General features: G+C 34.0%; 1 protein-coding gene across 1 annotated transcript in view; it reads left to right on the forward strand.

Annotated features, from left to right (window-relative positions):
• The first annotated feature begins 8,668 nt into the window (after positions 1–8,668).
• Positions 8,669–17,276, forward strand: part of LOC115890640 (cartilage oligomeric matrix protein-like) — a 69,092-nt gene continuing 60,484 nt past the window's right edge. The window contains 1 exon segment of the mRNA XM_030910935.1: positions 8,669–9,046. Within this exon segment, the coding sequence (XP_030766795.1) occupies positions 8,965–9,046 (82 nt within the window). The 5' untranslated portion in view covers positions 8,669–8,964.

The following is a 17,276-nucleotide window of genomic DNA, read 5'->3' on the forward strand; positions in this document are numbered from 1 at the left end:
ATAATATACAGGGTGGTCCGAACTGTACTCCGGAAACTTCGGCCGCATATTCTGCATATAAAAATAAGTAAAAAAGTTTGTATAAATGTATGTCCAAATTGCTTATTTTTGGAGATACAGGGTGTAGAAGTTTCATTTTTATTTCGATTTTCCCAATTAATTTCTGAAATAACGTCAATATTTGGATGAAAATTATTGTCTGGTAGTTTTTTGACATGAGAAATTTGATTTTAATGTCAATATATGACTCCTATTTGTAGGGAGCGCCACCTACAAGTATTTTAACTGTTTCGAAGAGTAATAGCTTTTCGTTTATACCTGTATAAAAATTACTGAGTAAAAAATATACATTTCCGTGTCTTTTTACGTAAAAAAATGTTTTTCGGTAAAAATCTCTACCAGCAACCGTTCTAAAGATATTTAGAATAGAAGTAGTCAATACATGCCATTATTGACAAAAGATAAACACGTTGAGTAGATAGTTATTTGACTGCTTGATAGTTATTAAAATGTTTAGTTTCGGAGATACAGAGTGTAAAAGCTTTATTTTTTTATAGTAATAACTTTTTATCCCTACCTGTATAAAAGTAAGTCCCTACCTGAGTAAAAAAGTATACATTTACGACGTTTTTTACGCAAAAAAGGTGTCTTGCTAAAAATCGCTACGAGTAATATGGTTCTCGAGATATTTGTAACCGAAATTATTTAGTTCAATTATATAATTCAATTATATTAGTTCATTTATAGGAACTTTTTTACTTATTTTTAACCGCAGAATATGCTGCTGAAGTTTCCGGAATACAGTTCGGACCACTCTGTATATTCACATTCACCCACTGGGAAAATAAGTACAAAAAATCTCACTCCTCCTGGACTATTGGGTAAATTGTAATGCCAATGACTAAAGAATATAAGGACGTGTAACGTCCCTATACGGGCTGCAGCAGAATTTGTGACCTTAGAGACCTTTCTTTTGGTGGCAAACAATGAGTCATCATTTGGTCAGCAGCGACAATTTTAGCGATTTTTAATAGTTTGTGTGTAGTAAACTTTATATAAACTTTATTGCAATGGTGATTAGTTCTTCTTTTTTTTTATGATGGCTCTGCTACAAGGCAACCATCATAAAAAAAAAGAAGAACTAATCACCATTGCAATAAAGTTGATTAGTTGTTCAGCTTTCAAGTGTAAAAGCAGGGTTAGGTTTTATAGGTAAATAAACAGTCCACTCCAACTTTTTAGCGTTTTCTTATTGAATTCGATAATTATTCTTCAATTTCAATTAACATCTATATGTACTTGATATGCGCTATACGTCGATACTAGTTTTGTACCTTTTGTTAACATTTTAATACGTTTTTTTCGTAATTAATTAGGATGATACACCATAGGCGTGCAATTTTAGCTCGCCTCCCCGTGGTGCACCCTGGGTAACTCTAAAGAGCTAAAACAGTTGGCGACCAGTCTATCCTAGCGATCTCCTGGTCATTCAAGCATGCAAGAGCAAGACAACTATATCCGTAAAGGTCCTTCTCAGGACCTATTGACGAGGAAACTCGGGCCTTCAGTCCGAATTTGCCAACTAAATGTAGAAGGAATCAGCAAGGCAAAATGCGATTTTCTTTCGAAATTTCTTCTTGGCAATAACATTGATGTCTTATTACTCCAAGAAACCCATACTAAATCTGATGATGAGATCTTAAAAAGGGGAAGAATAAACGGTTTTGAAATATTGGGAGCCACACACAGTCAATTTTACCGTACTGCGACATACATTCGAAGGAACATTGAAAATGCACATCTCATTGCTGCTACAACAGACAACAGCATCCATACCGTCATTATTAAAGTTGAAGAAACAACCATTGTCAATGTATATAAACCACCAAATCAACCGTGGCCTACAAACATCCTCCCAGCCTTGAATCATCCAACAATATTCGCGGGAGATTTTAATAGCCACCACGAGCAGTGGAACTATACTGGTAATGATGAAAATGGCATTGTTTTAGCAGACTGGGTGGAAGTTAACAACCTTCACCCCCCTCTGATTTTCGATGCCAAAGATAAGGGTACTTTTCGATCTGCTGCCTGGAGAAGAGACTACAATCCAGACCTCTGCTTTGTTACTAGTAACCATAACGGCGTTCCATTGCCAGTCGAAAGAAAAGTTGCCGGTGACTTCCCCCACAGCCAACATAGACCAGTGATCCTGAATGTGGGTGTATCAATCCCTGTGGTCAGATCCACACCTCGTCCTAGATGGAACTTTAAGAAAGCTAATTGGGACCAATATGCACAAAAATTAGACCAATGTATCCCCTTTATACCACCTGAACCAGAAAACTATAATCGTTTCATCGGGGCCGTAATTTCAGCAGCGAATAAATACATTCCTAGGGGGTATAGAAAAGAATACATACCGGGCTGGAACGAACACAGTGAACATCTATACGAGCAATTCAAAGAGAGCGTAGATCAAGAAGTTGCAGATAACCTCCTCCATAGTCTAGACACTGCTAGAAGAGACCGCTGGATTGAAACAGTGGAAAACACAGACTTCCATCGATCTAGTAGGAAGGCCTGGACCCTTCTACGTAATTTAGGAGGTTCAACAAGACAAAATAGGCCAAGCTCTCAAATATCAGCTAATCAAATTGCAAATTATATAGCTGAGACATCGAGGTCTCGACGTGATAAGGAGCACACAATTGAGATTAAGAGGAAATTGAAGGAGTTAAGAACAACCACTCCCCATATGTCGGAATATTCACAGCCCTTCGAAATTGAAGACATAGTCACAGCTATTAAAGACATCAAGCCGAACAAAGCTCCTGGATATGACAACATTCATCCAGAATTCCTTATTTACGCTGGAAACCCTGCCCTCAAGTGGCTTTGTGGCTTCTCGAGAATTTTATCAACCGGCAACATTCCAAAGGAATTAAAGAAAACTAAAATAATAGCTGTGTTAAAACCAGGAAAATCTAAAGATCAACCTCAGAATTATCGACCCATAGCCCTTCTTAGTTGTACCTATAAGCTCATAGAACGACTTATTTTCAATAGAATAAAGGATAGTATCTTAGACCATATTCCAGTTGAACAGGCAGGTTTCATTCCTAAACGCAGTTGCTGTGACCAAGTCCTAGCACTTACATCTCACATTGAAGGAAATTTCCAACTTAAGCTTAAAACCTCCATAGCTTTTGTCGATTTAACAGCCGCTTACGACACAGTCTGGAGAGATGGTATGGTTTATAAATTACTTAAAGCACTTCCTTGTAAACTATAGCTCGAGTTATCAACAACATGCTAAGGAACCGATATATCCAAGTATTTCAGGGAGAGAGCACAAGTAAACCTAAAAAACTTAACAACGGCTTACCCCAAGGCTCCGTTCTCGCCCCTCTCGTATTCAACTTATACATCTCTGACCTACCAGATACGCAATCTAGAAAATTTTGTTTTACGAGACGATATAGCCATAGCAACGGAATATGAATCGCTATATCAAACCCAAGAAACGCTTACAAAGGATCTCGCATCCTTGAATGCCTATTTTATAAAATGGAGACTTCAACCCAATGCAAATAAGACAGAAGTGGCTACCTTCCATCTTAATAACAAGCTGGCGAATACTGAAATAAGCGTCCAGTTTGGTAGCACCACTCTGAGTAATAACAAATATCCAAAATATCTGGGGATTACTCTAGACCGTACACTCTCATTTCGAAGAAAACACCTAGAAAATGTTGCTGGGAAAATCAGAACACGAAACAACATTATACAAAAACTTTGTGGTACTTCGTGGGGTGCAAAAGCAACAATACTTCGGATCTCCGCCCTTGGTCTGGTATTCAGTGTGGCAGAGTATTGTGCACCCCTGTGGTTGAATAGCCACCACACAAATCTCGTAGACAGACAGCTGAACAACACCATGCGGATGATTACAGGGACAATCAGATGCACCCCTAGTTACTGGCTTCCAGTTCTGAGTAACATCCTACCTCCAAATCTACGCAGAAACGAGGCTCTTCTTAGAGAATTTGATAAAATAATAGCTACCCCAACGCTACCTGTCCATAAAACACTTCCTGCTTTACAGGTGAATAGACTTAAGACAGATGAACAACTAAAAAGCAGTAACTACAATTCTCGAGAACAGTGGCTTCAGTTATGGAGAGAAATGGCCGATGCGCACCTATATTCCTGGTTCAAACATAACTATTGCCAGACAGCGGGTACCGATCTAAACCGGAAAACATGGTCAATTTTGAATAGGATACGCTCTGGCCATGGAAGATGTACGGATTTCCTTTATAAGTGGGGAAAAATACCTTCCCCAGAATGTGATTGCGGATCCCCTCACCAAACCATCCATCACATAACTAGAGAGTGCAACCTACGCGCTTATGGTGAAGACTGGAGGGACTTTCTGGAGGCTTCTCCATCAGCTTTGGAATGGCTTCTCCATCAGCTTAGGTCATCTAGATCTTAATATATAGTGTTCGTAAATACGTTTTTTATGTTGTCTTTTTATATTATACTTGTTTTTTTTATATTTACATTGTAATGTTTTCATTTACATTGTAGTTTATTTTATGTCTATGTTTAAGTGTCTGGTTTTCTTGCATGTATATGAGCCATACGATAAATAAATAACCATAGGCGTAGTCAAAACAATTATCAAAAAATATAAATATTGCTTCAAACAGCTAGGTTAAGAAAAATATGTGCTACGGCACTGTTTGGTGACATCGTCACAATTTGCTCTCGGGTGTTATTTGTCCTGGGATTATTTAGTCATTGAGTAATGCCGAGTCCAGACCAAGGCGACAAAAAGTAAACACGATTTTGAGACAAAAACAAGACAAACTTGTCACAAAAAATGGAGACTTCTTACAAGACAAACTTGAGACAAATTGTCCACACCGCAATGACAAAAGTACAAGAAAGTCAAAAGTTTAGTTGTTGCGATTGAGTTTTATTAACCATGTGTGATTTCACTGGTCTCCTGTGGCAGCACACGCCATCCACACTGCGCCGACAACTTGTCGCAAAACGAACAAAACATAGACACTTTGATCTTTACCGACTCGAGACGGCACATTCAACAAGTCTCCGAATTTTGAAACAAAACAAAAATGAGACAAAAACGTCGCAGTTTTGTCTGCTTGGTCTGGACCCTGCATAAGATGACGACGAGTGGCAGATTTGATTTTACAGGAAAGTGAATTACATAAAACAATATAGTAAAAAGGGACGGGATGGATAATTTGGAAAGCATCCATCTCCCAAAGTATTGAACATACCCACCACTTCTACCAGCGCACAGTGGTTCCCCTTAATTAGCTGCGCGGTCATAACTGTTAGATATCTAGATATAGCTTGACTGTATCTTTTTTAATAGAAATTGATAACAAATGCTAAATAAATGTATATAAAAATCTTAATGTAATATGTATTAAAAAAGTTGGGTCCAGTTCGTGTGATTTGCATTTTAAGTTCTAACTATTCGGAAAGGTATACAGATTATGTTTGCACATATGTACATGTTTGTTCATATTGAAGAGGTCAAATTTATTTTAAATGTTGAAAAAATAAAAGGGACAGTTGTTTCATTTTATAAATACAATTTTATTGTCAATTGATATACAGTGTGTCCACGAAATAAGTTGACACGAAGAGGAAAAAATAAGTTACTTTTATTTTAAGACAAAAAGTCAATTTTTAACCACCCGGTATAAGATCCGGCGGCAATTCGCGGCAGCCGGTGGCAATTAATTTATATGCAATATTCTTTAAGCAACAAGTATTATCATGCCGTTTAAGAGGATTTAAAAGGGAAAGTAGTTAAAAGTCTTAAAGAGTGAGAAGCAAAAATTTAAAAATACTATTTTTGTTGCCTTCAAATAAATTGCCATAAACTAATATTACTTAGGTTTAATTAAGTGCAAAAAAGAAAAAACAGTTCTTTTTACCTTTTTTTCGAACGTGCATTACAGAAAAGATCAATTTTAATAAAATAAGTAATTAATTGGCGTTATCTGAAAACTGTTTTTGTCAGCTTGATACCAGTAGCAAAAATGTGACATTTCTAATAAAAATAGCGCTACACTAGGCTTATTTGATTTTGTTATTTATTATGTATCATTTACAGGGGAATATAACAAAAGTATTAGCAACAGTTTCATGGAAACATTTTCAAATTAATATTTCTAAGTAATGACCTATCTGGGAACTACTGTGCACCGCAATGACAAAAGTACAAGAAAGTCAAAAGTTTAGTTGTTGCGAAAGTTTTATTAACCATGTGTGATTTGACTGGTCTCCTACTGTTGGCAGCACACGCCATCCACACTGCGCCGACAACTTGTCGCAAAATATACGAACAAAACATAGACACTTTGATCTTTACCGACTCGAGACGGGACATTTCCTCGACAAGTCTCCGTATTTTGAAAAAAAAACAAAAGTGAGACAAAAATGTCGCAAAAATGTATTGGATTTGTCACAACTTTGTCGTAGAAAATGAATGTTTCTGTTTTGTCACTGTTTTGTCTGCTTGGTCTGGACCCGGCATAAGATGACTACTAGTGGCAGATATGATTTTACAGGAACGTGAATTACACAAAACAACAGTAAAAAGGAACATACCCACCACTGCTTCTACTAGCAGTCGGTTTGGTATACCGGGTGTTGCATCGTCGAGCGGGACATAGGGAATCCCATGTAAATTTTAATGGGGTCAGTTATTGGCTTCCCTAATTATTTTAGAGAATAATTCTATTTAGGTTTATTGAAGAGCACTAAAACCCACATTAAAAAGAATAACTTTAGATGTTTTTGATTAGCCCGTTTACGAGTTATCGCCGATTTCTTTTTAAATATTTCTCCTTTCTTATGGTCCTGTATTTACTTATGAGCACAAGTCAAGGTAAAAGATAACTGTCAAATGAAGTTGTCATTTCAGAAATATATCTATTTAGTGCTTTATTATTATTATAAAAAACTCATACCTACATCGAAAATATTAGCCATGAATTACACTACCGAAGAAAAAGTTTGATGATTAAATGGTATTATCAAGGAATTAGTTATCAAAAGGTGTCGGACATGTTTGCTGCTCTGTATCCGAATAGACCGATACCTGGAAAATCTATAATCGCAAGGAATATCCAGAGATTTGAAACCAACGGTACTCTAATAAATAACTGCAGATGTGAAGCAAGGCAGGAACAAAGAGAAGATGCAAGATATGATACCGACTTGGAAGTTTTATTGTGCATGGAAGAGAACGATGGAAAGATCAGCACAAGGAAACTTGAGGATGAAATAGGAATAGATCACACTACAGCGTTTAGAATTTTGAAACGATATAAATACTATTCCTTCAAATATGAAAAGCACCAAGAGCTACGAGATGGGGACGAAATACGGCGGCATCGGCAGGCGTTCTGTTTTGATAAGATGGAAAGAGCAAACACGGATAGGGAATTTTTAAAAAACATATGTTTCACTGAAGAATGCACGTTTACCTTAAATAATAAACCCAATATTCAAAATTGTCGATATTGGAACAAAGAAAACCGACACAGGTTTGTCGAAACAAGGACCACAGAAAGTAAATGTTTGGGCAGGGATATTCGGACACAATATTATCGGGCCATTATTTCTTATGCGAAATTTAAATGCAGAATATTATTTGGAACTACTCGAAAATCATATTTTACCTGCTTTACATGATGCCGCTAGGGAAAATCAGGAAGTTTGGTACCAAATGGATGGCTGCCCGGCACATAGTACCCTGGCTGTTCGGGAATAGTTAGACAATATTTTTAACGGAAACGTTATTGGCCTAATCATACAGTAAATTGGCCAGCAAGGTCTCCTGATATTTCGCCAAATTATTTCTTTCAAATATAAAATAAAAAATACCCAAATCTAGACGAGTTAAAAAATGCTATTTCTGCCGAATGCAATAGAATTTCAGTTTACCAACTAGCGAATGTAAGAAGAGAATTTTATGATCGCCTGGGTTATTGTCTAGCAGTCGATGGAGGAATATTTGAACATCTTAAATCCTAAAGTTCTAACAGTTTAGTAGTACCTAAATTAATAAGTTATTGAATATTGTAATAAAACTATAATTAACCTTGTAATTGATTACTTTATTTTACTTTAATTAATATTAATTTGTATTTATAAATACATCTTTAAGATTTCCGATGTAGGAATGAGTTTTCAATAATAATAAAGCACCAGTAAAGCACTAAATAGATACATTTATGAAATGACAACTTCATTTGACAGTTATCTTTTACCTTGACTGGTGCTCATATGTAAATACAGGGCCATAAGAAAGGAGAAATATTTAAAAAGAAATCGGCGATAACTCGTAAACGAGCTAATCAAAAATATCTAAAGTTATTCTTTTAAATGTGGGTTTTAGTGCTCTTCAATAAACCTAAATAGAATTATTCTCTAAAATAATTAGGGAAGTCAATAATTGACCCCATTAAAATTTACATGGAATTTTCTATGTCCCGTTCGACGATGCAACACCCGGTATAAAATTAATCTTAAAAAAAGAGTTATTTAAAAAAAGTTCTAAGCTGTCAATTTTAAAAAACGCTTAATTTTTTCTGATTTTGTTCACCAGATTTATTACACCTATCATTAGAACGAACAAGGAAGCGATCTCGACATCGAAAGAAAAAACCAACACACATACACCATCCCAGAACCGATCGAAGACAAATAAGGAACAAGTCCGGCGTGTCGGGAGCCCACATAGCGCACCGCGAGCGCCTCGGCGTCGCTGTCGGTAGTACCGTCGTCGGTCAGTCAGTCGCGGTGCGTCTATCTTCCGACGAGCAGGAGCGACGGTCGTTGTTTTGGTCAGGAGAGCAGGAATCGACGAAGGTTGTAGGACGAGGCTCCAGGTGTTGTTGGAGAAACATGCATCGCGGGGTGCTGAGTTTCGCCCTGCTGGCGGCTTTGGGGGCGGTGTGGTTGACGGATGCAGCTTCTCTGGATCTCGGTAAGAAGTACCTTTAAGCTGCAGTGTTATTTTTTGTTACTCAAAATGTCATCCAAACAAAAATAAATCGTTTTAAGTAAATGTATGATTTATAAAGGGTGTGAGGTGATATAAAGGGGGCTGAGCGTGCATAAGAAGTTTTTAGAGAACTACAATATCTAGACAGGAGATTTCTTGCACATCATTGTTTCGCAACGAGATCTATCTATTAAAAATATTTTCAATGTGGCGGCACTTCCGGAAATACTGGAAGTTGACAGCAACTTTCTTATTTTAAACGGGTATAAATTTCATGAATTTTGATATTAACATTTTATATCTAACATTAACCGTTTTTGAGAAAAAAAGATATTTAAAATTTGTAGACGAAAAAAACTGCCTGTCAAAAAAATGTGTATAGCCTAAACGTCAAATTTAGTGATTACCACAGCCACTGTGACATAAATAGAATACATGTGGTTAACAATTTCAAAAATTAAATTGTTCGAATGTCATATAATAATGGCCGCAGCTGTCATGGAATTGAGAAACCCACTTTTTTTACTGAAACCCACTAGTGAAAAGGTTCTCCAATTCGATACTTTTTGATTATACATGTATATACCCAAAATAAATAATTTTTAAGTTATTTAAGATTTAGTTTTAAAGCGGAGGGGAGAATGCCCAACAGTGAGACAGGTCCAACAGTGAGACATTTAATCTCCTTCATTTAAAACGCGTCGAATCCAATTCCCCTTTCGAGAGTAAAACACTACCTATTAACCAACTATTTTCTATCAAATATGGAACCTGCAGTGTTGGGAGATATATGTCAACTGCACCCAATACAATTTCTGAAGCGGAAAATAATTTTTAACACGTGCGTTTTCTTCAGTCTGTAAGGCCAACACTTAGTTATTTTAATAAATCCATTAGTGGAGAGGTAAGTTTAGAATGGTTTTTTAGAATATACCTCTAAGTTTTTTTGTTCAAGTAGTTTTAGATTAAAATAAATTACAAAATGGCCGACTAGTGTTAATGTCCAGCAGTGAGACAAAATATATTTCCCAACAGTGAGACAGTGTCCGACAGACCGTGCACCCGTTAAGACTGGAACATAGGTACTTTGGGCACTCGTTGGCATTGTTGAACATATCTATCATGTTATTGATTGTTATATAACAGAATTTTTCTTTACTTTAAGTCGAAGTTACATTAACAACAAAAATCTATGAAACTCTTTTTTTTATTTCGTTAGTTCATTAAGTTAATTATATTTTTAGCACTTGTGTTTATATTGTAAGTTCTTTGTTTAAGACAGCTCTACTTTGTTTTATGCCAAACGCAAATAAATACTCTTAACTATTTTTAAGTAATTAATAAATAGTTATTTGTTTAAAACTTCCTCTGTCTTACTGTTGGACCTTAGGGCCCAACAATGAGACAAATGCAATAATAACAATATTGTTAATTTTAAGACATGTTTTTGTCTCAATGAGAGTAGTTAATTAAACATGTTTAGGAGAGAGTGGTTGCCTTTAAAGTATACTAAAATAGTTTATTTTGATGAAAAAATAAAATATTTTTACGGTCTTAAAAAAATGTGTCCCACTGTTGGGCATTCTCCCCTACATTTTTCTTGATTTTAACCAGTAGCCTATGAGTTTAAACGTCAAGTGAGGTAAAACAATAGATCTGGCCATGTCATATTGTGACGCTTTGTGCAGTTTTTTTTTCGAAACGGTATATTATTAATAATATATATCAACTATTAGATATCACTTCTTACTTCTTACAGTGCCATATTCTATATAGAGCGTAGGCTACATCTCGCATGTACTTGTGATGTGTATCATTAGTGTTTCACAAGTACACACTAAAGAGCAGATGTCACTAAAGAACGAAAATACGAGATATATTTTTATAAATACATTTTTTAAACTCTTAAGGGCGGCAGTGTTTATAATGTAGAAAATTCAAATAATTAATTTTCTGACAGATGGAAATAAATTGTTTGATTGTTTGACGCTTAATGTCAAAGGAAGCTAGATAAAATCAAGAAAAATATACATTTTAAAACTAAATTTTAAATAACTTATAAACGATTTATTTTAGGTATATATATGAACATTTATAGTCAAAAAGTAACGAATTTAAAAATCTTTTCACTAGTGAAACAAAAAAGGTTCCTATTTGGAAAAAAGATATTTATGATATTTTTTTTAATAGCTCAACTCTATGACATCTACCGCCATTGCTATATGACATTCGAACAATTTAATTTTTGAAATAGATATATAGTCTGTCCAACGACAAAATCCTTGACAGTGATAGATGTGTCTGTCATTTTAATTTCAAAGTAGTTTATTTTATTTTACAAAGAAATAAGTTGGTACAATTGGAACGCATAATTAATATATTTAAATCATTATTTAAATTTTGAATGACAAGTGATTACTTCAAAATATTGTGTAAATATTAGGTAGAGTGTTTAATATCAAAATTCATAAATTTTACAGAGAATTTAATTATGTAATAAAAAACGTGGGCACCCATTTAAAATAAGAAAGTTGCTGTCAACTTCCGATATTTTCGGAAGTGCCGCCACATTGAAAGTATTTTAAAACTGTGTCTTTACTTTTAGTCCTAGTCAACAGACCTAGTAAGTTGAGGTCCCAAAGCAGGCCTTCTTGCCAAACGTTTTGCTTGGTTTAATGTTTAATCGTTTTCTTATAGGCCGTTCATTTACATGTACGTTGCTTAGGTACAATTCATTATAAATTTGAAAAGCTGGCAAACGGCGTTTTTTAGCGATAAACTTACAATAAGTCGATCGTCTCGATTCGAAGTTTCCATTCGAAAATCGAAATAAAAATGAAACTTCTACACCCTGTATCTCCGAAACTAAGCATTTTAGAACATACATTGAAACGAACGTTTTTAATTATTTTTATGTGCAAAATATGCTGCCAAAGTTCCCCAAATACAACTCGGACCACCCTGTACCTACAGGGTGGGTCAAATTCGATGCTTTTAAATGGAAACACCCTTTTCTATAGGAGATAGACGAAAACTAATATCAGTGTCTGGAGCTCAATTTTCATCAAAAACATGATGGTGAAAACCGCACATCAATATCTGTTACCATTTCGGAGTTACGGGGCGCGTTTTTCAAAAATGTGCATTTTTAACAAATCTCTGTAACTTTTTTGCTATGGAAAATTTTGTATTTCTATGAAAACATTTCCAAAGCATCTTTTTACGTAGAATTTAATTGTTTAAGTATAATTTTTTTAAAATTAATAATTTAAGAGTTATCAACAGAAAAATTGGTTTTTTATATGGAACACCCTGTATATTTTTAATTTATTGAAAAAAAATTAAAATTACCTTTCCAAAAATATAACACACTTGATATTTTGCTCGATTCCTCTTCGAGATATAGAGTATATAAAAATTCGCCCGCTTTAAATAAGTAGGCTTTGAACGGCACCGGCTGTAATGCAAAAAAATTCTAGCTGTGAACATCAATTAAAACGAAAATAATATTTGCTATGAGAGATGCAGAATTTTATAACAATTTAAAATATATTTAACCAACATCAACACATTTAAACTATATCGCATAACAATAAAAATAAATAGCAAACCAGGACATGAGATTTTGCTACAGGTGTTCGACATATCGACCGTCTTCTGTTATGGACAGACGGGGCAGTTTTTGAACATTTCTTGCGGAATTCATTAACTCAGTGGGGGTGAAAGATACCCTCTCATGACTGCTAAGTATTTCTAATTCTTGTCTAGATTATACAGAAGAATAAGGAACCTTTATTCTTTCGCAAATATATCCATAGGATTAGATCCATGAGCACTAAGTCAGGCGGCCTCGACGGCCAACGGCTGGGTTCTTGGTCAGCTATTCAATTATTCTTGAAATTGGCTGCAGAAATTTGCTGATAACTTCAGCGTTCAGAGGCGGTGCGTCGTCTTGCTGGAAAAATATGTTTTCGAGTTCCATTAAGGGCATATCATCAATGAGGGGTCCAAAGCCTACTAGTTAAAAGTGGCCAAACCAAACTTTTAAAAAATCTGTATTTCGAAGGGGATTATAACAAAATATCAAGTGTGCTATATTTTTGGAAAGGTAATTTGAAATTCTTTTCAGCTAATTAAAAATATACAGGGTGTCCCATATAAAAAATCAAATTTTCTGTTGATAATTCTTAAATTATTAATTTTAAAAAAATTATACCTAAACCATTAAATTCTACGTAAAAAGGTGCTTTGGAAATCTTTGCATAAAAATACAAAATTTTCCATAGCAAAAAAGTTACAGCGATTTGTTAAAAATGCATATTTTTGAGAAACACCCCGTAACTCCGAAACGGTAACAGATATCGATATGCGGTTTTCACCATCATGTTTTTGACAAAAATTGAGCTCCAGACATCGATATTAGTTTTTGTCTATCTCCTATAGAAAAGGTTGTTTCCATTTAAAAGTGTCGAATTTGACCCACCCTGTACATTAGGGTTTCATTTCTAAATATTTTTTTTTCATTATTACATTTTATTAGTTTTATATCTTTAATATAATCTTAATGCCATTAATGATGTTAACATTATTTTTCCTGAAGACAAAACTGCACAAACAAGAATAGATCTAGTAACTTTTCAAGAGGCATGTCTATCTTCGTCATCAATAGATATAAAATGTCAAAACAAGATAAACAGGAGAGATGTTAGAAATTATTATATTTTTACTTTGCAAAATAAGTTAAGCCAGTGACATGCAGTCGTATTAAACTGATATAAATCCGAATATGTAGGTTAGTAAAACAATGCTACTTTAAAGTATTGTAGGGACTTTTTTATATAGTCTTCTCAACCCGTTCTGCTTTATATGGCGCTCTTACCATACGCACATGATTTATACTGTTTAAAACAAGCTGAGAAATCGCTTTGCGCAATCCTCTAAAACACTTAAATGGTATAATAGCGTTTTTCACTGAGAACAAATGATAATGTGTATACTCTTGATATTGATCGCGACTTTCGCAACATAAATAATTTTCCAAACGGTGGCTGCTTACACCGTTGATTACGACTTTAAAAACAACAAATTTTGAATTGGTCGATTATTAAAAAGATCTTTTCAGATTTTCACTTTTCGACATTGACAATATGGTGGGTGCTAAGACTGATAATTCTTTACAATCTTCTATTTCGTAATTATTACTACAATTTTATTTTGAAATTTAACATATGAGGAAAATGGTAGCACCCGTTTTAAAAATATTTGTAAATATATATGTATACAGGGTGTTTCAAAACAAATGCGAAAAACTTCAGGGGGTGATTTCTTGTTCAAAATAACGGGTAGTTTGCTTTATAAACGTTGGCTCAAAAGTCAACCATTAGGGAGATATCGCGGTACAAAGATGGCGGAAAAATAATGTTTTTATTTTTTATCTTGAAAACGAAAAGCGAAAAACTAATGAAATTTTATGGAAGCATTACTGTTATGAAAACACACTTTCTGGTAATTTTCTCACTTTTTTAAAATGAGTGGAAGGGGTTGAAATAAACTACCCCTATCATTCTTGTTAACTAAATTTAAAGAAAAATTTTATCAAACACATACAAAAAAATTAATTTGGATAGTTTAGTTAGTTTAGAAACTTTTTTATCTCTTGTGTTTTTTTGATAAAACTCACCGATTTCAAATTAAAAAATAAAATATAAAGCATTACATGTCAGGACAAAAAACATTTTTAGATAAAGAAGTGGGCTGCTGTAATTTTTTAGGAAAAAATCTAGTCGGCCGCTGTCACTTTTTAGGATGATTCTAATATTATTTTATTTGACATTACTCTACTGCAATACGTTATTATCTAGATTATTATTGTTATCGTTCTTATCACTAGATTCTTTATCTAAAAATGTTTTTTGTCTTGACATGTAATGCTTTACATTTTATTTTTTAATTTCAAATCGGTGAGTTTTATAAAAAAACACAAGAGATAAAAAAGTTTCTAAACAAACTAAACTATCCAAATTAATTTTTTTTGTATGTGTTTGATAAAATTTTTCTTTAAATTTAGTTAACAAGAATGATAGGGGTAGTTTATTTCAACCTCTTCCACTCATTTTAAAAAAGTGAAAAAATTACCAGAAAGTGTGTTTTCATAACAGTAATGCTTCCATAAAATTTCATTAGTCTATCCCTTTTCGTTTTCAAGATAAAAAATAAAAACATTATTTTTCCGCCATCTTTGTACCGCGATATCTCCCTATGGTTCTCTATGGATATCTCCCTAATGGTTGACTTTTGACCTAACGTTTATGAAGCAAATCAAACCAAACTACTCTTTATTTTGAACAAGGAATCACCCCCCGAAGTTTTTCGCATTTGTTTTGAAACACCCTGTAGATGGCGATAAGGTGTAATTTTTACAAAGAAGCCAAAGCAAGTGTAATGATATATAAAACAACCCCAGAGTTCCCAAATAGCAAAGGAGTACAACAGGGAGACGCAATATCCCAAAAACTGTTTACAGCAACACTAGAAGAAATTTTCCTACTGACTAATATATTGTGGTAAACATTTTTTTTATAAATGAATTCAACTTTATATTTTTTAAGTAGGTACATATAATAATTAAATTCTTAGTTTTAGTAAAAAGTAAAAATATACTAAATTATTATATTTTTGTTTTTAAAAATAAAAATCTAAATTTATATTTTATTTTACTTATTTTTCACGAGCAAACACACATGAATGCAGTTGGAAATCTGGCGACATTTCAAAAATATCTCGTAACCTAGTTCCGGTTACTACTATGTGTGAGATGTCCAAGTTTCCTGTTGATTCAACTTTGATTTATATTTATCCTCTACATTTCTTTCAAGCAGCACTAAAAGCGATCGACTCAGTAACCATCAATTCGAAGTTGGTCCAAGAATGCCTAAACAAATTAGAATAAAGTCCTTCTATTCTGGGTGTATGGACCAAGACCGTTCTCCTTTCCAAGTGGAAACCAACTTAAAGCGGAACTCAAAAACCTGGAACACACTATCCCTAAGCTGGAATGGGAATCCTCCAACGCCAACGGTCAAGATATTCGAAAAAATTTCACTGTACTTTTGACCTAGAAATATCAAATATTTTCCTTGATTTAAGTACACACATGGCCACAATTATTGCATATAACGATATTTTTATTTTATTTTGGAACTAAATATGATTCTTTTTATATTTTTTGACATATTGGCTTACTACACGACTAACTAATATAAAATTAAAAATCTAAGTGCAACTAGGCTGTTATTATAATTTTATGTCATAATGAGTGAAAATCAATAAAAACAAATTTCATTTTAAACAGAAAATATTGAAAACTATTTTAATTATTTCTCACAACTAATAGTCTGTATTGCCTCCTCGAGCCTCAATGCAAGCTGTGAGACGACGTGACATGCTCTCAATTAAGTTGTCCAGAAGATGTTGAGGAATGGAAGTTGAGTATTTCCAATCTAAATTGTTCGATGTCATGTTCAAAATGTTTGTTTAGTGCTTGACCAAAACAACTCGAAACTACTTGATTGAATGCAGAAAACACTGCAATATATTTATTTCCTAAAAAAAATGTTTAGGTTTTTGCTTGTCAAGACTTTAAATAGGATTCTTTACCGGGCGATATCGTCTTCAAAATATCCACTTTCTTTAAAAGTTGTCTGGCGTTATTTCCGTTACATTTTTCATAATGATCTAGTTTCAATCCCGCTTTTTTTATCCATTCTGTTGCAACATTGGTATTCTCCATTTCAAGACAATCAAATAGTTTTTGAACGACACCTAACAAAAGGTGAAGCTCAGGAGGGGGAATATAACTTTAAGACGGGTGTTTCTTCGTCGCCAATGATTAAAGGTATGTTTATACAGTTTTCTAAAAAATAATTGCCCTTTTTTTATATGGTTCATTGAACAACGGTTTAAAAAATACAAAAAAAATATTTCAAACAAAAACGCTTGCTAAAATCTTTGGCTTTTGTTATATTTCCTCTAGATTGTTGCCATAAATTTGTATTTTCTGTAATAGTTTTTATAGTTTTGAATGATCCTTTAATTTCCATTTCCTTTACATTTACATCATACCATGGGCAAGTGTGAGTGGATGAATTTGACTGAAGACCAAGGAGAATCATAATAAGCTTAAAGTCAGCGGCAAAAGTATAGGAACAAATTC

Source organism: Sitophilus oryzae, unplaced genomic scaffold (assembly GCF_002938485.1).
Source record: "Sitophilus oryzae breed Bouriz unplaced genomic scaffold, Soryzae_2.0 scaffold_907_pilon_pilon, whole genome shotgun sequence".
Classification (NCBI taxonomy): domain Eukaryota; kingdom Metazoa; phylum Arthropoda; class Insecta; order Coleoptera; family Curculionidae; genus Sitophilus; species Sitophilus oryzae.